The sequence below is a fragment of the Culex quinquefasciatus genome, chromosome 2, assembly GCF_015732765.1.
Source record: "Culex quinquefasciatus strain JHB chromosome 2, VPISU_Cqui_1.0_pri_paternal, whole genome shotgun sequence".
In the NCBI taxonomy this organism is placed as follows: Eukaryota; Metazoa; Arthropoda; class Insecta; order Diptera; family Culicidae; genus Culex; species Culex quinquefasciatus.
Genome location: NC_051862.1, coordinates 48,184,092 through 48,206,603, shown reverse-complemented (window position 1 = coordinate 48,206,603; position 22,512 = coordinate 48,184,092). Strand labels below are relative to the sequence as shown.

At 35.4% G+C, this 22,512-nt stretch overlaps 1 protein-coding gene across 5 annotated transcripts in view; it reads right to left on the bottom strand.

Moving 5' to 3' along the window:
- LOC6045111 (venom dipeptidyl peptidase 4) overlaps nucleotides 1-22,512 on the bottom strand; it is a 57,293-nt gene that overhangs the window by 10,060 nt on the left and 24,721 nt on the right. For 2 of the 5 annotated variants that reach the window (XM_038252184.1, XM_038252185.1), the window contains exon 2: nucleotides 7,396-7,719. The exons of 2 other annotated variants lie outside the window; for them this stretch is intronic. In XM_038252184.1, the coding sequence (XP_038108112.1) occupies nucleotides 7,396-7,443 (48 nt within the window). In that variant the 5' untranslated portion in view covers nucleotides 7,444-7,719. Of the gene's footprint in view, nucleotides 1-7,395; nucleotides 7,781-22,512 lie in introns of all 5 variants that reach the window. One more of the 5 variants, XM_038252186.1, reaches the window with a different exon arrangement.

Below are 22,512 nucleotides of genomic sequence, written 5' to 3'. Positions count from 1 at the left end.
AGTCGATGGCAACTACCTGTTTGAACAGGTTTATTAAGGGAGAACCCCCCCGCACAAGTACACGCGTACCAACCAGTCCGATCGTTAACAACATATTTGAGAAAATTAGTGGAAATGGAGAAAATCGTTACGTGATGAAGCAATGGAGGTGGGAAAATAAAATTGTGATAATAAATAAATCAGCCCTGGCTGCGCTCGGCTGATTGAGTGGTTGGTAAATCGAACTCGAACGTTGCCGTTCAAACCATGAATTGTGGAGATAATTATAACGATACACACTATTGATTGCTGGCCGCACGTGTGTGGGACTCTATTGGCGCCCACTAACGAGGGAGGGTAATATTAATCAACACTTGGTGCGTTTACCGTTACACTATAACTTATCATTATCGAATTGATTTGCTTTAAGCTACAGAATTTATAGTTGAAAGTGTTTTGAATTGAATTTAAATCGATTTTTTGTTGCTAGCCAAATGTTTTTCAGTGCGTTACACTGGTACCTGCATAATCTATATAATTATTTTTCAATATAAACCATTTTACATAAGAAAAAAAACTTTTAGTAATTTTGTTTTCTAAATTTTTAAATTTGCTAAACAACCTAATATTTTGATAAATATTTATGATGGTAAAATTAAAAAAAAAAACAGACATATGTATTTCGAAAAAATATTACAGATGGCCCAAGATTTGTTGCATCAAATGTTCAAAAAAGAATTATGAAAAGAATTTATTGTCTTCAATTGATGACATGTGTCTACCTTCTTTATTTTTGTGATACAATGTCATCTAATTTATATGCATTTCTAATCACAGCATATTCTGAATTTAAATCAACAAAAACTTAAGAGATTTTTCTGTTTTTGTTTTTTTTTTTATTTTCAACTAAGGCCGCTGCAAATATTTTTCAAATTTTATGCCGCCCCCACATTCAAAATTGCTCTGATAAATCTGGGACTAGAACAATATTTTTCCAAAAAACTTAAAAATTTCCATGAAAATAGAAGTCTGAAATGCATTTTTCTGCATTGATAATCATATTTAGCATGTTTGGGCTTGTTTAAAAATGTTTTGAATTTTTATGAAATTCCAATGTAGGGGAGAGTGGGGAGACTTGATCCCCTTTTTTTGTATCGCACATAACTCTGTCAATTTCTCACAAAACTATGATCTTTTTGCATGAATTGAAAGCTTAAACATTCAACTATGTTTGGCTGATAAGGGTATTTCATCAGATAAACTTTTCGAATAATGCCAAGCCTTTTAAAAAATATTTTAAACCGGCATTTTCAAAATGTTGGGGGTAATTTGATCCCCCTTTCAACATTTTGAAGAAATCTTAAGCAAAATGTTTCTTAATCATCCAAACTTTTAATTTTCTTCAAGATACAGCAATTTCACATTAAACCTGTACGTTTGTGTTCAAAATATAACAAGTTTAGCATGTAAAATATTTAAAAACTTAAAATTTTCTTTTTTAGACCAAAATTGAGCATGTTTACAAAAGCTGGTAATTTTTGTTTACAAAACTTTTGAAAAATGGTTCAAACTGCAGTTAGTTATGTACAACTATACTAAAGGAAACTATGTACGAAAATCCAGCCAAATTATTTAATCTTGAGGCTGATTCCAGTGACTGTAAAAATTCAGGGATCAAGTCTCCCTTAACGCACATTTTTAAACAATTGATTGTAAAAATAGTATGACGATAAATTTTACGTCAAATGCGTAAGGGTTTTGGAGTTGATATGTTTATCAAACAATTCATGTATAAAAAATATTTTTTTGAATAATTTTTGAGTGTTTTCTATACTTATCAAAACAAAGAAAAAAGATCTCTTGGAAGTTTTTTGCAGCACTTAGCTTAGCTTAGCTCAGCTTGATTGACCGTACTCTAGCCGAGCATAAAACTCGCAAAAGCTAGGTTGGCGCCGATAAGGAAAATAAATGCGTCAGGAATGTGCCGAATGACACATCACCAATCATTTGTCCTTTTGGTCGACTCCTCACGATCAACTGGGGAGGTGGGGAGGGATTTGATGATTGGATACCCTATAGAGATACCTGAGAACTTAGACGACCTCCAAGATAGACGGATTTGGAAGGGGAAAGGGATTGATGGGATACTTCACAGACGAATGAAGTAGTGCGTAGATCATTCAACAAATACAAATATGAAATAATAAATAAATAAAAATGATAAAAAAGGAAAGATCTCACCAAGTACCAAATATCCAGATTATTCTTCATTTCTATCGCATCGAAATCAAGCTTCAGTCTTGAGAAAACTGTTTTTGATGAACTTCCGGAAACATGCCGAAAACAGCAGGATCATTAAGCTAAGAACAAGATTCTCTTGAAAGTTTTTTTGCAGCACTTCTTAGTAAAAATGTGTGTAACTCAATCCAAACATTTTTTAATTTTTTTCTTTGTTTTCTACAATGAGTTTTAGTTAATTTCGCACAACTTTCTAGAACAAAGCTAATTGTTTTATGGCAAAGCTAATGATGGGAAAACAACTGGACAGTTGTATAATGCATTTTAAAACACGTTTTTCATTAAAATGTTGAAACCATGGCTCGTAGTTTAAATTTTCATACTTTTTTATTTATTTGCCCCCAGGTCAGAGTCGAGGGACATAAACTCCAAAAAATATAAATTCTCCAAGTTTTACATTTCTTAAAAAAAACTAATTATACATTTTCCTAAATCAACTGCTACATTAAAAATAACTGTACCCTAAAAAAGTAAATTAAATTTTGGTTTTTTACCATCCTCACCTTACTGAGGAAAGGCTATTAATTTGACCTCGTAGACCCACCTTCACGTATACATATCGACTCAGAATCATGTTCTGAGCACATGTCTGTGTGGATGTGTGTAGGTGGGTGGACAAAAAAAAATGTCACTCGATTATCTCCGGACTGGATGAACGGATTTTGACCGTATTAGTCTCATTCGATCCGTCTTGGGGTCCCATAGGTCTCTATTCAAAATCAGCAAGTTTGGTTAAGTACTTCAAAAGTTATGCTAAAAAACGATTCTGGCGAATGTCCGGAAGATTGTACAGTACTTGTTCGGTAACTGGGCTGAGAACTTAGCCCAGTCACTGCTGCTCGATAACTGGGCTGAACGAAAAATAACGTCTAATAAGATTCAGGCTCTCTAAGAAAAACGCTAAACATAAGGCTACGTGTTAAGTTTTCACGAAGAAACTGGATTTCCTCCTGATTTCTAGAACAAAGTACTGGACGTTATAGGATAGGCTCTTTTGAAAGAGCACACGATTTTGAACCAAACTGCATCAATAACTCAAAGTGAAGAAAATGAATATGGGACATTTATGCGTTCATGTATTTGATGTATGTATTTGAAACTGGTACGTCAAGGAAAAACTCAAAAACCCGGAAGCAGAACATTATTTTAAGTTTAAAAATGGGATCTGTTACAAAATTTGCCATAAAACATGTAATTTAGTTTTTTGGAAAAAAAATAAAAATAAAACAACAAAAGGTTTTTATTTACAAACCACTCGAAAACGCTTTCGCTCCAACTTGGTGTCTATGGAAGAAAAGTGGGAAATTGTCCGCTCTTTCGAATGGTAATGGCAAAATTTGAATCAAAGGGTGTATTCAGCCTGATTTTCGAAGAAAATTTAATTTTATGCTGTTTTTTGATCGAAAATTAAAGTTTCGGCTTTTGAAAATATTTTTATTGAAAAGAGCGCACGATTTTCGTAAAAACACACTTTCGATCGATTTTTTGAACATCTGATTCAAAAGATATGATTTTTTCAATTTAAACGTAATTACCAATAATTTAAAAATTAAAGAATTTCTAAAATTCAAATGCCATTGTAAATTACTAAACTGAGTGCACAGGAGTTGTTGATTTGAGTAGGACAAACGATCCAGCAAGTTTTATTAAGATCGGAAATGGTCCGGCTCAAAATCGTATTTTTATGGTCGATTTCGCGTGGAAACCGTCATATTTCTTTAGTTGTGACTTGAAATTAAATTAATGTGTGAAAAAAGTTTTTTTTTATTTATTAAACATGATTATTGCATCCATTAACCCCTCGGTCATTTCAATTTGTTTTGGTTTTTTGTAGAGGTGGGCAAAACCGCTCTTTTTAGGAGCCGCTCATTTTCGTTCGCTAACTAAAAGAGCCGCTCTTTTGAACGGCCCTTTCGCTCTCTTTAAAAATTATGATAAAAAGGTTATTTTTAAGAATTGTGTGATTTTGCGAACTCTTTTCTAAATTCTGATTTAATCGATGAAGTCTATAAATACTGAAGTTAAATCAGGCAAGAGATTTTTTTTCCATAATCTCTGAGCTATTTAGTAGATTTTTGGTAATATTTTACAAGCTATGCAATTTTAAATGCTCAAATTTTTATTCGGATGATACTTTAATACACGATCAGTTATATAAATAAAAGCTTTTTCATTTTGTTTAGAAAATCATTTACTTTTGGAATTTCAAAGAAAAGTAGGCAACTGAAAATAAGTTTGAAAACTTTAAAGTGGTGTTTGTCAGCAATGCTATTTTAGGATATTTTTTTGTAAGTAATTATTTTTCAATTGAGAATTGCATTTTCAATTCTAAAAACAAATTTTGTGATGAAATCTGTTCGAAACTCGATAAATTATATTTATAACAAGTTTAAAAATCATTCTATCTTGGAACGGTTATTTCAAAAGACTGGAGTTTAAAAAAGAACCACGGTTCTTTTTTTGTGAGCCATGGTTCGTTCGCTCTTTTAGTGAACCGGCTCTTTGAGCGGCTCGCTCTTTTTTTGCCCACCTCTAGTTTTTTGACGTTTGTCCGCTTTTTAACTGGGCTACGGCCCAGTTATCGAGCGCCCAGTTTAACAGCAGCCCAGTTACCGAACAACTACTGTAAAAAGGGTGGTTTTTGCAAGAAAACCTATCATGTTATACATTTTTAGAAAGGTATTAAAAAGACGTTATTTATACACTTTTTGAAGGCCGGATCTCAGATTTTTCAATGAAAATGATGTCCGGGTCCATCATGCGACCATCATTAGTTAGATAATCGAAAGACCTTTCAAATGAGCCTAGAAAATCGAGGATCTGACAACCCAATCAAAAGTTATTAGCACTTAAGTTTTATTAAAACACTTTTTGGAGGCCGGATTTCAAATATTGTGATAGAAATATTGTCTGAATCTTCCATGCCAGCATCGTTGGATAGGTTTTTTATCAGACCTTGCCGATAGCCAGAAATATGGAAGGACTGTGAACACTATCTACAGAAATGAGTAATAAAGTTGATTTGACAAACATGTTAAGGGGGAATGTTGCTATTTTTACTGAATGTATTGACTTTATGAAGCTGCTTCTATCGGATGGTGAAGTAAAACGTCGGTCCCGGTTTCTCCTGTCTCGTCAGAGGCGCTGGAGCAGAAATCCCACGTTAGAGGAAGGCCATGCCCCGGGGGGCGTAGTGCCAATAGTTTCGTTTTCATTGACTTTATGAATGTGAGGAACCCAAGTAACCGTGGGACTGTATATGGTAGCTTTAAATCCCCTCTATATCGACATATAAAGTATGCATACAGAGTCTCAAAACTTTATATTCACTTTATACGCATGGAGGTAAAATTGAGTGGCGACTGGTAGAGTTGATATAGAGTTATACCGCGGTAAAACGTCAAAATACTACCTTACCGACAGTATTTGAAATAGAAAAAAAAGCTTTGCGCGCAGCTCTCTCTCTCTCTTGGGAGAGTGCTTTTCACGCTGGGATGACGGTTTTTTTGAAAGCTTGTTTGCGTTTTTTTGCTGTGTTGTGCTTCTTTCGAGATTCTAAACTGCGTGTTGATTTGATGTTCAGAGATGTTTCACCTAGATGCCCTGCGCCAACCGCCTCGCCCGTCCTGAAATATGTTTACACGTATGATTTTTGTCGATAGAGTCTTCCTTCAGTTAGTTGCATGAAAAAAGAATACACTAGCCAGGTTGAAACAAAGTACATATTTATTAATCAATACACTTCATACCTTTACAAAATATTGATAATCTTCACAATATTCATCGACGAACGGGCTAGGGCACGGAGCATCGATTGCGCACCCGGTCCCGGGGTCTTGGTGCAAGTTCCGCCGGCGACACGCAGCTTCATGTGCAGCGAGGTGATTCCGAGGGACTTGCACTTTCCGCCGACGTACAAAGCGGCCACATAGCAGCGTAGGGCGAGCCTCGTCACGATCAGCCTTAACCTTCATGCCGCCGGTGCTCCGCCAGATAGTTACTTGCCCAAAAGATCCGTAACGTGGACGAAGGTATCGTTGAAGCTGGCGTAGACGTATGCCACTCCGAACACGATCTCGTCCGAGTAAAACCTGGACCTCCTCCAAACGATTTTTCCTGCATCAACAAAAATACCACTAAATACTGCCAAACTTACTTTGCTCTCACTAATGTTGAGTTAGTGTTTTGAAACATTTGAAGAAATGTCAAAGTGTGATGTAACTTTAAAAGCTTACTTTACATTGATATATAAAGCTTACCATTAATGCTTTGAAACATTATTGAGCTAAATGCTTTGAAACTTTAATTGGCTGTTCTATATGTCATTATACAGTAGATAATAATGTTTCAAGCTACAAATGTTTCAAAACATTGGGAAAGACTATTTAAAGTGTCATAGCATCGTGAAAGTTTATTTAGAGTGGATTTAGAGTTTTGATTTAGTGCTTCTGGTTACTTGGGAAGGCACCAACCACCTAAAGGTAGATTAAGTAACGTTTTTTTTAATGCTTTAAAGAATGAAAATAATAGTTGACATTGCCAAAAGCATATTTTTTCAGCACGAGTCGAACATTTATTCAACAAGATGAAAATAATTGGATGTTAAGTTAACTCACAAAAAAAGAAATCCACACCGTAAAACTGAAAAGTATTTCTTTTCAATACAAGTACTGTATAGTTCAACTTTTAGTTTTCATTTGAGTGCTGTAAAATAGAACTTTTCAGCCCTTGTATCGAAAAGTATCACTTTTCGATTCTGTTTTGACATTCGAGAATTACAGGAAAAGTAAGCAGTTTCGGAATAGAAGTTTTTTTAACCCAGCATGGGGTGGTGCAATTTTCTTTTACGGAATTATTGAATCACGAATTTATAAAATTTTATTTATTCTTTCATTTTTTTGCCAGCAAACCTTAATTAAATTTAAAAAAATGTCAAAAAATCACATTGCTTCAAAAGAAGTGGTAAAAATTCAAAATACTCAGATATGGCATCCTTATATTATTAAAAAAAAGAATGAAATGTTAAGCAAATGATTGAAATTTAAGATTTTCTTTAAAAAAAAAACTTTTATTTTTGTCGAGATAGTAAGAAACTAAGAAATGTTTCAAATAAGTTACCTGTTCTGATTGGCCGATCTCGATCGAATCTCCCTTGGAGGCAGCCATCGCTTTTTACGATAAAACACCTCACCAATCACACTGCAACCTTGAACTTGGCCGTATTCACCAGTAGTTAAAACTTCTACTTCCACTTTTCACACAAAACACGTTTTCCCCCTGACTTTCCCAGGAGACAAATAAATAACACAACTTCTGTGCTGCTACTATCTTGTTGCACAATCGCTTGCAACTCGCAGAACTCTCTTCCAACTCTGGCTAACCTCTCGTAGCCAAATTCATACTGAACAACACTCTGAACTGCTCTGCACTCGTTCCGTCTTCCTGTAATTTCAGATTTGTAACAATGCGACAAAAACAAAACTGGCGTTACACGTGCTCCGAGCTAAACAAATCCACTATTTTGTTCTTGTGTTCAACTTTGCTTGCCGCCGCCGCCGCGCACCTCGGAGAATTGTGTATGCTTTTCTAATGAACAAACAAAACACAACACTTTTTTTCCTTCGCTTCTTCCACTGAACTCTGCCTCAAGGTGCAATTTCACAACACTACCTTCAGTGGAGCTTTCGTTTTAAGCTGAGCCACTTGCGACCAGACTGTGTTTTACCGACTCTGGACTGCATGGCACGACTCGAAGTCAGCTGTTCTTTGGAAAATTTAATTTTAAGCCATTTTTGATAAAAGGTGATTTTTTTGTTATTTGATATTTTTAAAATGAACTTGTCTAGTTAATTTTTATTTTTTTCTTCTAATAACTTTTTAACTAATGAGTTCCCAAAGAATTCCCCCAACCGTCTTGAAACGCCGCCACCGACGCTGAAGGTTTTTTTTTTTTTGCTGTGCCGTGCAACTGAGCAAACGTAAAATTAACACACATTTTGAAGCTTCGTTCCACGAACAACAGCAAACATATCCTATACGTAATTGCTGAGAAGAGATGCCGAATAGTGACGGCACCGTGTCACAAGACAAATCGGCAATCTGTTGTGGCCGCGCGGTATAAATGACGACAATTAACCGTTTCCGTTCGGCTTGCTCGCGCGTGTGAGCGCACTGTCAGAGCCGGTTGATGAGTTGGGCTTCCGGTGGTAAACTTGGTTAGGGATAGATTTGTGTGTGAATGATAAATACTTTGTTTTCAAATTACATTACAACTACATCAGGAAAATAAAACAAGCACAATTACTTCAACGATATCTAATCATATTAAAATCAAATCAATATTTTTTTCAATATGCTTATACTGACTATAACCATCAATAGCAAAAATAAAATAATTGTTTTAAAATATAGTAAAGCTTTGCAATCAAATTTTTGGAATCGTATGTGCCTCTTGGCCATTGAGAATTCAAAATGGGTGGCAAATAAATAAAATTAAAAAGATACAAATCATCAAATTGCAAGCAAAGTTTGAAAAAAAAGCAAAAGATTATTTTTTATCAAACAACTACAAAATTTTAATGGAAATAGCAATCTAATCAACTGAAAACAATACGAAATGTATTTTGCTGCGTTGAAAATCATATTTAGCATCTGGGATCGAACAAAAATATTTAGAATTTCTGTGAAATTCGGTGTGAAAAATTTGTATTTGACGAAAAAAAAATTCGCAAATGGATATTTTGAAAACAAGGGAATCGGTTGTATCCTACCCTTTCCGATTTCAATGAAACTTTGTAGACATGTAATCCTACACCCAAACGGCGGTCGCATGATTGTGATGCATGGCGGCATGAAAGTATATCAGAATCTGCATGAAAACTGTCCTCATGCATTTTTTGCGATATAGTGGTATGACATTTTAGCCCGTTACCGACAATTATCGACATTACCGACGGCTTTTTGGTTGTATTTCACAAAAAAAAATCCTTAATAGAGCAAGGAATGAACCATCCATTTCTTGGTTATTGATCCGACACGCTACCACCGCGCCATGAACGCTTGATGAAATGTGAGTGAAAGAGCAACAACATGTTCTTCTCTTTGGAGTGTTGCTCGGGCACGGGCCAGCATTATATGTGTTGGTGAGAACTGCAGATCGCTGAAATGTTTACACGCGGGCAAAAATGATCTAAGGGCTTGCTGCAAAAAATGTTATAAAGTGTGACTTTTTTTGCAGCAAATCCACTGTTGCAGTTTTTGAGATATATTTTTCTTTTGGGTGTACGCTTATGTAAATCATTTATGTGTATATGGAGTCAGTTTCACTCGATAACGGCATTTGAGAAGAGTGTTAGTGTTTTAAATCTTTTTGTATATCGTAATTTAAATATTGCTTTATCTCGAAGCCGGTCAAAGGCACACTTGTAGGAAAATTGACAATCTTTCCTAAAAAAATACACTGTAAGAAAAAAACACGCCACTTTTATGAGATTTTTCGATTTTTAAATTAAAAAGTCAAATTTCAAGGTGAGCCCACGTTTTTTTTTCGTTCAAAATTTGTGTGCAAATAGCCTAAGATGTTACGAAAGGCTCACGAAAAATGCAGGATGGAGCAACTCACCTAAAAAATATACAAAAAACATTTATTGAATTTTTTTTTGAAAAGTGACCGAATACGGGAATCGATTCTTCAGACAATTTTACAGAAAAGACTTTGACCACTGTATTAAGTCCAATCCTTATGAAGTTACAGCGGTTTTAAAAATAAAAATGTTGAAAAATGGGTTTTTTACGGTTTTTGACAATTTCCATATGACAGACTTGATTTTTCAGTCTCGTAATTATTTTTACCGGTAAGCTCGTCCAATTTCCCATAAGATTGTTTTTCAAAAAGTATATCAGGGTGGCCATAAAAACGAGAAAAAAAGATTTTTTTCATTTGTTTTAACCTTGAAAATTTCTTAAATATTTTATACTAAAGATTTTTTTTTTCAATGTTTATGTCGCCCCCTTCTGAATTGGTAAAAAAAAATCAGGGGACAAAAAAAATATTTCATCAAAAAAAAATGTTTAGTTGTGATGTTTTTGGAAAATTAAGATTGTTCAAAAAATCGCAGAACTTCTAACAGAATTTTGAATTTGTTTTTTTTTAAGCTGTTAAATTTAATTGATTTAAAATTTAAAAAAAGAGATTCCGTTATTATGGCATGAAAACAAATTAAAACAGACCGCTTTTTAAGACTTCATTTTTTCTTGGATTTTTTCATCAATCTTAATTTTTTTCTGAAGGTGCAAATTTATCAGAAAAAAATGTTTTCAAGATACCTAACATTTTGTTATATTTGTATAGCATGGCGGCTGCCAAAATTGAATTAAGATTTGTATGGTCGAGCTAATGATGCACACAAATTCTGCCAACTAAAAAAATAAGGAAATTTCCTATTTTTGAAAAGTTCGCTCTTCTTGGATTTGAACGAGCTGTTTCCCATAGAAGTTGGCACAAACATTGAAGAGTGTTTGCATGAATGTATTTTATAAAATCTTCTACAGCCAAATTTTATAGTTTAAGAGCAGTTCTCTCAGATTTCCATACAAATTCGACAGCTGGCCATACAAAAATGATGTATGAAAATTCAAAAATGTGTTTTGGAGGAAATTTTTGATCGATTTGGTGTCTTCGGCAAAGTTGTAGGTATGGATACGGACTACACTGGAAAAAAATGATACAGGGTAAAAAAAGAATTGGTGGTTTTTTATTTAACTTTTTGTCATTAAAAATTAATTTGCAAAAGAACTCTGTTTTTTTATTTTTTTTTACTTTTTTATATGTTGTGTCCTCTGAAACATATCAAAAAACGCCAACTTTCAGAAATTTCCAGATTGTGCAAAAAATCATTGACCGAGTTATGAACTTTTCAATCAATACTGATTTTTCAAAAAATCGAAGTATTGGTCGCAAAAAATTTTCAACTTCATTTTTCGATGTAAAATCAAATTTGCAATCAAAAAGTACTTTAGGGAAATTTTGATAAAGTGCACCATTTTAAAGTTAAATCCATTTTCAGGAGACTTTTTTGAAAATAGTCGTAGTTTTTCATTTTTATAAATTAGTGCACACGTTTGCCCACTTTTGAAAATAATATTTTTGAAAAGCTGAGAAAATTCTCTATATTTTGCATTTTTGAACTTTGTTCATACGACCCTTAGATGCTGAGATATTACCAAAGGTTTAAAAACATGAAAATTGATGTTTTCCAAGTCTCACCCAATCAACCCACCATTCTCTAATGTCATTATCTCAGCAACTATTGATCCGATTTTCAATGTTAAAAAATGAAACATACGTGAAATTTTCCGATCTCTTCTAATAAAATATTTTCAAAGTTTTTAAACCAAGACTAACATTTTAAAAGGGCGTAATATTAAATAATTGGCCCTTTTGAAATGTAAGTCTTGATTTAAACATTTGAAAAAGACATAAATTTACAAATTTACTAGTTATTCCATGACTTTTTTTCTGATCAAATCTCATGGAAGAAACTTTACAAAAAAAAAAACATATTCTTTCAAACAAACAGACAAGGTAATCGTTATTAATTTTGCATTTGTTTCACTGTAAAACTCATCGAGCTTTTCTGCGGATGAAGTAATTTATTGACACAACTTTGATGTCATTCAGAATAAATATTTCGCTCAAATTGAATAACATTACCAAGCCAACGTTCTACGTGCCCAGCAAGTATAAATACATACATAGTATTCATTTGGTATTCAAACAAAAAAAAACAACTTAACTTCCCAAATAATTCCGGCAGTCATGTTTACTCAGCGGTATCATCAACCACCCCAGCAAGAACCCGGATGCTTCGCGTGACCTGCATTTACCGGGTTTCCATAGTTGCGGTAGTCTTTATCAACGAAAAACTTCGCCAACCGTTGAGGGGGGAAAAAGAGCAAAAAAAAAACATTACAAAAATGCACTGACCGCAACTACGCCAAATGATAAGGTTCTTTTTTGTTTTGTCTATCAACATTTTTTTTCTGATGGTCTTTGTTTTCTTAAAAGCAGATTTGGTAGAAACGCTGATGCATTGTGGAATGCACTTAAAATCGGTGCAGAAACACGCAATCAGCAAATTTCCAGTCAATCTACTTAGGACGTTAAATAAAATATTTAAAATTAACTTGTCTACTCAGTGTTCAAACTGTTTCGTTGGATTATTAAGGGTTACGTTCCCTCCTTACCCTCAAGTAGATAAGCTTTTCATTACACACATCCTTATAGTCATAAAGCTCCGCCAAGTGTACGGCGGAAAATCATCTTAAAGTTGATGGTGCAGGGAAGAAAAAGAAAAAGAGGAAAACCCTCGTTGCAGCTAGTCATCGCCCACCCACTTGACAAGCTCATCCTTCATTCAGTACATCCAGTACATCGTGTCGACGGGTGTAGTTTTACACCGAGAATCACTCATTGTTTCGCCGTGAGTTTTTACGGCGCTTTTTTCACGGGTTGATGAAGGTGGTGTAAAACCGCTTAAGCAACATGCATCAAAAGCACTGGAGCAATTGAGCAGCTAAGCAAAGCGTGCTAAAGTGTTAATCAGAGTTTATTAAAGCGATGAAATGAGTGCAACATGCATGCAAAAGATGCATCGCCGCCGAGGGTGTGAAAAGTCGTTGAAGGATTTAATTATGGTGCAATTTGGGTAATTATGTAACAAAGGAAGTGGCGTAATATTTTATCTTCTTTTAGAGAGAAGATCATAAAACGTGTTGTTTTCCTAAGAAAATTGTTTTCCTTGTTAAAAAATAACATCTGTCATTTTTTTGTAGATTTTTTTCGTCTTTTTGTCAATTGAAAAAAGTCAAATTATTCGCTTTACATCATTGCCTTGGCGTTCTCGATTGCGAGATTCCTACTCGAAACTTGGTGTCCGTAGGCTTGATTGTTAAGGCAATTGCAAACCTCTTTTACACCTTAGCTTCCATCCACCCTGGGATTCGAACTGACGACCTTTGGATTGTGACTCCAACTGCCTACCAGCGACTCCATCGAGGCAGGACCCAGGGAGACGACTCCTACACCTGGAATGAGCTAACGACCTAACCCTTTAGATTAAACCGGGGCCAACATTTACTTCCCCGTTCGACGGAAGGCGTGCTCAGACAAATCTCGGCTCGAAAAATGCCACCGGGACCGTCTGGGATCGAACCCAAGCCAATTATAAATTTAATAAAAACTATAAAAAATGACCACAATTGTGAAAGAATATGACTCGGAATGGCAAAAACAAAAACTTAACAAGAAAAAATCAAACGATATAAAAGGCTTAGTGATTTTTCACGCTCGAAAATAGCAAATTTCACGGGGACCTCAATTTCAAAACACAAAATTTCACGCAAATTTCGTGGAACGTGAAAAATGTTAAAATAACTCTGAAAATCTTTTGTTTAAATCACAGAAACTACTTTTTATGCTTTATTATATATTATTCTTCAATAAACTAAAAAAAACTTCACTAAATTTGAACATGAAACAAAAAAAATCTCATAATTTTCAAAAAAGATTCCGCCTAGTTTATGGATAAGCTCTTTTTATATTTTAAAACAAAATGTAGGGCATGCGTAATGGCAGTGCGTGGCCGAATGGTTACGCTGTCCGCTTTGTAAACGGATGATTCTGGGTTCGATTCCCATCTGCTGCAACCTTCCATCGCATGAGGAAGTAAAATGTCGGTCCCGGCCTTGGTTGTTAGGCCGTTAAGTCATTCCAGGTGTAGGAGTCGTCTCCATGCCATAAGAACAAACAACACACCAAACCAAGCCTACTCCGGTGGAATCGCTGGCGGCGGTTGGACTCGCAATCCGAAGGTCGTCAGTTCAAACACTGGGGTGGAAGGTTCCTTGGAGTAAAAAGAGGTTTGGGTGCTCTCCCCATTCAAGCCTTCGGACTCCTAGGTTCGAGCAGAAACTTGCAATAGAGACCACAAAAGACCCGGGGGTCGTTAATGTGGATGGTTTGATTTTGATAGGGCATGCGTATAACGTCATGATTCGAAATCCGGACACTTAGTAGCATATCATTTTTGTTACAGCTGGCAAAAAATCATGTTATAAGTTGGAAATGTCGAAACGTCATCAGGATGTAGTATAAACAGTCAGTTTCAAGAAAATGCATGCAAAATATGTCTTTTCTAACAATTTTTCATCAGAATTTTAAAATTAAAATGACTTGTTGTGCTTCGAATCCCGGACACTGATAAAAGCTGATTCGAATTCCGGACACTTTTGCTTCGAATTCCGGACACTCTATTTTACTAATGAATCGCACAAATTTGGACTGAAATGTTAGTGAATGGCATTCTTTAGGTCTCAAATAAGCTGTTAACATCAAAACAATCGATAGTTTATGTAAAAATTTGCTAGAATTTAAGGAAATCGAAACCATAAATTTCTACTTTGCCTTCCCGGTGCTTCGAACGCCTATGAAATATTTCAAGCGAAATGTTTCGCATTTTTCTTCAATAAACTAAAAAAAACTTCACTAAATTTGAACATGAAACAAAAAAAATCTAATAATTTTCAAAAAAGTTTCCACCTAGTTTATGAATGAGCTCTTTTTATATTTTAAAACAAAATGTAGGGCATGCGTACATTCATTTGTTGATCTACATTTTTGATATCCAACATATAAAGCAAAAACGTTTTCGCTGATTTGCTTCTGTTTTAGCAGTTTACATTTTATTGAATTTCATATCAAAGCAAGATTCAACATTCTTGTCCATCCAAAATGAGTGAAATAGTTTGAGTTTTCTGCAACATTTAGCCCATTCAAAATATTTTTAAGGACTTCATCTCTCTTTTCAAAAACTAAATTTAAATTTAATGGGCAAAAATAATATAATTTGTAACAAAACCAAAATTTTTATTTAAAATGAAAACAGGAAACAAAAAAGGAGTCATTTTTAAACTTTCACGGTAATTATCCACCCAAATAATCAAATATCGTTAAAATTAAACAAAACATAGAAAAAAATCTCACATGTTTTTAAAATGAGATTTCAAAGATAAAAAATACTCTTCACTTTATTTAGGATAAAACAAAGCTTATTTCTTTTTTAAATTTAATTTTCAAATTAAATAGTAGTGAAATTTTTACTAAAGAGAAAAAATATTACTAAATTTTGTTAGTTCCTAAAACCTGATAAAGACAAAATTCGTGGATTTCACGTCGTGAATTTTCACTAACCTTATTAGTAAACTACCGTAAAACGGGGTGACCTTGAAAGCCAGGGTGAGTTTGATAGGTTTAAGATTTTTCCGCAAAATGAAGAGTATAAATTAAATAGTTTCGGAATAGTATGGAATCATACTGACCGTGGTAGAGCATTGTTCAAAGTACCTCAAGAAGACCTATGCATAAAATTTTGAAAAGTTTAAAAGTTAGTTAACTCTTATTAAGAAAATGTTGATGAAAATCATTATATTATTCTTCTCAAAAAGTCATGACTTTTTCAATGAACATGATTTTGAATCGGAAAACGGAATGCATTCTCGATTTTTTGTAAGTTTGTAAATAATAAATATTATATGTTTATGGAACATAATTAAAAAAAAAATCTCCAGATTTATAGGCTATTTTGCTGAACAAATTTCATCTAAAATGTGAAATCTTTTGATTCGTGCTTCGAAGTCAGCTGAAAATGCAATATTAATCGATAATTTTATTTAAAAAAAACTAGTTTTAACGAATGTCAAGCACAATTCTGATTTGTTAAAAAAAAATACCTAAAATTTATAGTATTTTGTTAAATAATAGCTTATAACTTTAGTTAACTAAACATAAACATTGATTTTTCATTGAAAACTATATTAGCTAACCTAGTGATGGTACATCTGACGTAAAGTTTGAGCATCTTAAATCTGATTTTAACAAGATAATTTGTGACTATCGAAGTCACCCGAGATTTCTAACTAAGACATTTTAACGTAACTATTTTTTTCAAACACTATTGATTTTTTTTTTCAAAGATGGTGCATGGTACATAAACCTTGTGTGTAATCTTGAGAAAAACATTACCAGCTGAAAAATATTCCAAAAATAAATTGAAATCCTATCAATGTCACCCTGGTTTACGGTAATTAAAAAGAAGAAAAAAAAGAGAAATAAATCATTTTGTTAAAATCAATGCAAACAGTAGAAAATTATAAAATCGACATTTTCAATTGGACATGAGGATTTATTGACTTTTATTACATTGAATAATGGACAATTTTCAGATTTCTCTACATTACTTGAAAGAACAAACTTTTACAATTTTGATGATAGTTCACACAGTCTATAAGAAGAATGTGTGCAAAATAATCACCGAAATTTCAACTGTGTGAAAACCACACTAACCTTAAAAAGCCAATTCTGAAGTTGATCCAGTATGCAAAACAAATCTTCCAAAATGAATCCAATAAAATCAAGTTAAGGTCACTTTGAGTCGATCACAACCAGCCAGGTAAAGCCAGGTGAGTGATACTAGAAGTATTCGATTTTGATTTAACATTGGACTCAACAATTTATTCCCGATTTTCTTTTTTTTTTCAACCAAAGAAAAACTTCAAAAGCAATAATTTTAATTTACCATAAATCTACAACGTATAAAAACAAAAATTTCATCTTATTGAACTTCCAACGTCTTAAAAAACATACATTATGTAAGTAAAACAATCGATCAATGCTGGCAAAAAAATAAATTCCAGCTAATATTCGCACAAAAAACACTAAACTTAATCTCTTCAGTGCAGCCAACGTTGCGTCAAAACAAACCAAAACCTCAAAGACGGAGAAAAAAATGTGTCTGCTAGTAAAAACTGGTTTCCCTCCAACGTTACATCGAAATTCGATGTGTGATTGTTGGTCAAACATTTGTAGGGCAATGATGTCAATTTGGAGCATTGGAGAATTGATTTTCAAATCGGAGGGATGCCTTTTTGCTTTATATAACTTTCAAAAACATCAAAAACAAATAAACAAGCAAACAACCAAGACTGAGCATAATGGAGTCAAGAACACTCGATAGAAGTTTGGATCATAACATATTACCTGCAAATGGTGAAAAACCAAACTTTTGCAAACGCAAACCACATTATGGTTAAATAAATGGAACTTTAATTAACCACTCACGAGTCACTGAAGCAAAAAGTTACTCACTGGTCTTGTTTTTTTTTCTTCTTTCTGTGACTCGAGCTTTTTGCTTGCAACAATCTCGCGGTTAAAGCGAAAAGTGCAAAACTAATAGCTAATTTTCAATTCAACTCTAATGTTGATACATTGCTGGATAATTCAGTTACCCTTGGTTGAGGTGAATGCTTGGTATTTTGAGGAATAATCTGATTTCATTTAAATTACATTATTTTAACGATAGCTGATGAGTCAAGATTAAAACTTTGTGAAGAATCTCTATTATTCAAATTCAAATTCGGTTTTATTGGTGAATAATCAAGATACAATAAGTTCTTTTGAAGTACACAACAGAGTTTTGGAGTTCCTTTCAGCTGTGTGTTACATCATAATCCATTTTGGAACAGTTATTGCTTGTAAATAAAGGTGTTACCAAGAGTAAGAAAAATTAAAAAAAAACTTACTAAACTTGCTAGGAAAAGGGGATAGAAATAGAGAAAGCTTAAAACTAGATCACAGTTTTTTTTATCCTTTATAGATGTGCTTAATCATTAATTCCCCGAGGGCTAGAAATTGCTCCGCCTTGTTACGGCAGCTCCGAAACCGCGTCATCATCTCCCCCGCGAGAGCAAAGAACTCCGGCAGGGTAAAGAGATCTTCCCCGGTGACTTCTTGCTGGGCCGCATTGCCACTACCGGCCGCGACCACGCTGGCAAACGAACGCCCCCATCCAGGAGGGATCGTTGGGTTGTTCGCTGGAACCGTACGCTGGCCAGCTGCAGGAACGGCTGCACTCGTACTTCGTTGAGGAAGGTGGGACGCTGCTGCTTTCTTCTTCCTCTTTTCCTGCTCCTCGAGGTAGGACTTGCGCGCGACGCATCCGCGGTAATTACCGGTATGGTTACCGCCGCAGTTCGCGCACTTTACGCGCGGCTTGGTTTGTTCTGCGTTTTCCCCAAGTCCGCCTTTCGTGGCAGTGCGCACACCTCCGAGAGGTGTGACTCACCGCACTTCACGCAGCGGGGCTGGAGGTTGCAGTTCCGCGAGCCGTGGCCGAATTTCTGGCAACGGTGACATTGCGCTGCGTCCGTCGGATTTTGGAGTAGAACCGCCAGTTTACCCAAAAACCGTCCAACGCCTTAGTCCGCCGCAGGTCTTGAATCTTGACGGTGCCGCGGTCGAAGTACAACAGGTACAGTGTGTGTGTACCTGTGACTGTTGTCTTCCGCGAGAGGACTTTTATGTCTCGCGGCGTTATTCCGGCACCCGAGAGGTGCTCCTTGAGGACGGAGGTCGGGCGGTCTTGGTACCCTGCAAGACAATCTTTACAGCGGTCTTCTGCGCGGGGTCAAATGTGTAGAATTTGAAGTTTTTACGCTTAAATTTCTCCACAACCAGGTCGAAGTTCTTTTGGTCAAATGTGAACACTTGCACTGACGCTTTACCTATTTTGAGGCAGTACACGAGGCCTTCCAGCTGCTGGTCAACATCGTCCGCCAACGTGTCCAAAACAAAAATTGGTGGTGGTCGTCGTTCCTTTGGAGTAATTACTTTTTTTGGCGTCGGCACTTTTTCCGTGCACGACCATCGTCGTCGTCGTCGTCGGTAGTGCTACCGTCGGTGTTGTTGTAGCTGCTTTCCTCGTCACTCAGCCTCGCGAACTTGTTACTGGTGGGAATGTTGGCGGATGTTGAAGCGCCATCGGTCGACGGATTGCCGGAAGTAGCTGAACGGAGCCTAATAGGGCTGCGATCCTGGACGCGGTAATTAGCGTGTAGTAACTTGGGGTCGAATCCTTTGGCGCTCACACTCCCCGGCGCGATGGCGGTCGACGCGGCGTTGGTTTGTTTACCTTTTTGCACACGGCCGGTAGACGAACTTCGCGGGTTTTTCGAGGCCGCACTCGAGCTGCCACGGCCACGGCCGGCCCTTGGCATGCTGTTGGAGCAAACTCGCGGCTAATCACGGTAAATTACGGCGAAAATTTTCGAAAAAACGATGGAGCGCTGAGCACTTGACTGCTGCTTGCACTCGTGCGTACACGGAGGTGATGGGAATCTCTATTAAAATCGAAGGAATGTTATTAACATAATTAAACTCAAATCGAAGATGCTGCCTTTGAGCATCCTCGCCCGGGAATCAATCATTTTTGTCCATTACAAGCAACAACAAGAAAAAAAATACGGTCCAACATTGATCGAAAAATGTGTCAGCGCAAGCCATTTTTCCAAGAATCCTGAATTAAGAAGATTCCATCCTCCTTCTCCATCGCTGCACTGATTTTCATCATTTTCCCCAACTGTTGCTGCCCGTTTCATTAAACTGTCCTTTCAGCGGAAAAATCAACTCGAATAAAGGCCCCCCTTCTCCATGTCTGAACAGCCAGCCTGAATGGAGAATCCATCAAAACCGGTTCTTCGTCAAGTGCCTCGGGGGGAGCATCAAGATTTAAAATTTTCATAAATCTTTACATAACGTTTGCGAGCGACGAGGGCGCACACGTTGTAAGGAAAAAAAATGTCGTAAAATGCATCATTTTAGGACTGACGAGCCTCTTGATAAAAGGTGATATTCATAGATTACGTCTTTGAAATTATTATGAATAAATTGGTTCAATCAAATTTGGTTATTAACACTCAAACGCTCGGGTAGTCATTTGACTCCTATTTTTTTTCTTAAAAATCTCATAACTTTTGATAGAATTGACCAATTTGGATGCTTCCGGGTGCAAAAGATCCAGATTTGTCTATATTTTCAACTGTCAGACGGAGGACAAATGTGGTCCATGTTTACCGGAGATATTCCGGATTCTGTTGGTACCTCGGCCCTCCTAAATGGATATTTGGCCAATATAATAAAACTTTTCAACAGAATAAAATCGGAAATGATGCAAAACTTCAAGGAATCATCCTAAAACATCATCCTGCATAGATACATGACATGCTGAAGACCTTCGGGCACCGGAACAGGTTCTATCCGGAAACGGTTCACTGAGCTGATGTCAATTGTTGCCCAACTGGAACCGGCTCCGCTGCCCCGTAGGACTTAACCATGTCAATTATTTTTGCAGGATGATGTATTAGGATGATGCCTTGTAGTTTTGCATCATTTCCGAAATTTTTCTGTTGAAAAGTTTTTATTATATTGGCCAAATACCCATATAGGAGGGCCGAGGTACCCCCAACAGAATCCGGAATATCTCCGGTAAAAATGGACCACATTTGTCCCCCATCTGGCAGTTCAAAATATAGACAAATCTGGATCTTTTGCAACCGAAAGCATCCAAATTGGTCAATTCTATCAAAAGTTATGGGATTTCTAAGAAAAAAAATAGGGGTCAAATGACTACCCGAGCGTTTGAGTGTTAAAACCAGAAAGTCACATAATTCTAAGTGATGACGTGGCTTATGGACGACCCCCAAGCCAGAGATGTGCTAACCAGAGGGTGGTGGTGGTCACCGTTAAGGTTGCAGTTGATGCTGGTTAGACCTATCGGAACTCTCGGTGAGGTAAGTTGCAAGTGGTGTAATTTACACCGGAGCTTGTTGAGTGTATGTATGTCGAGCTGCTGGGGTGCTTAAAAATGCATAGATAATTTTCTTGGGCTCGTGCGGGATAGCTTTATCCTAACCTCTTTTATAATGATTTTCCTGTGGGATGCTTTTATGTGCATTTATAACGGAGAAGGGGAAAAAACATCACATTAACGAAGATGTTAAATCAACATTCTTTGTTTGAAAAATCGTTCAAAAATGTTGACTTGTTTGTTTGAAAAAAAAGTGGTGAGAAAGGTGGATGAACCCATCTCAATTTTAGTCAGGAAATATTCTTTTTTTAAGCAGAATTACTTTCAGAGAACAATTTGAATACAATAAATTTAACTGATACATTTGTTAAGCAAACATAGATTGATAAATAAGGATTTTCTAAACAACATTCATTCCATCAGATTTAGTATTAAACTTGAAAAAAAATGTTTGATTTCTTAAAGATTCCTAAATTTAGTCTTTCCTTTTCGCTTTCCAAACCATCGATTTGTGTGGGATTGCTTGCCACGAAAATAAAAACATTTATCAAAATCATTATTTTACAGAAAATCTCCAGAATAAACAAAATCTCTGAAATTAGAGCTGTGATTAATTTTTTTTTGTTTCAACTACATTTAAACTCAGAATAAAGACTGAATAGAAAATTTTAGGCATTTGATGACAAAAAAAACAGATAGAAACATAAAAAATTCAAAATATTTTTAAGCGGGACCATACTAAATTTAATTATTAATGCAGAAAAATGCTTTTTAGATTGTTTTTAGTTGATAAGATTTCTATTTCCATTGAAAAAAATCCCACTAATTTTTCGGACCAATATTGAAAGATGGGTCGTTTTGCAATCATTAGTTTTTAAAAATTCTAAGTTTTAAACATAATATTTTTTTGCGGAAAAAACAAACACTTAAAATATTTTCTAATGGAGCACTTCCATTCGAGCAGTTTTTGCTTTTTTCTACAATGTATTTCTTATGGAGCGAACTGTCAAAAACTGCTCGACTGCGGGTGCTCCATTGTTTTCAGCTGGTTTCATCTGAAACTATGTTCAAATTTTAAAGTTTGAAACAAAAATACGTTTTGTGCCCTGAATTTTCGAACCGACAAAAACTTTTAAAAATATGTGCAACTTGCACATTTGCATTTTGCTAATTTAAAAATAAATTTAAGGCTATATCAGAATTTTAAATTTCTTTGCCCCTATCCCTCTCAACCTCGATCAAAGCTGAGGGTCAAAAAACTTTAAATGAAATTTGTACTAGTCCAAATTAAAAAGCAGACAAATTATAATATTGCAAAAAGAAGAACAAAAAACGCTTCTTGATTTTTTTAACAAATGTCTTAAAAAAGTAGTTTATACAACAAGTTGCAAAAGAGGATTTTTCAGCAGAGTTGGATAAATTTCCAAAAAAAACACCCTTTTAACAGAATCATAGGACAAATATTCATGCATTGCGTCAATGAATAGTTTAAATCATACAATGTTGAAACGTTCAACTTTTCCTATAACAATTGCTG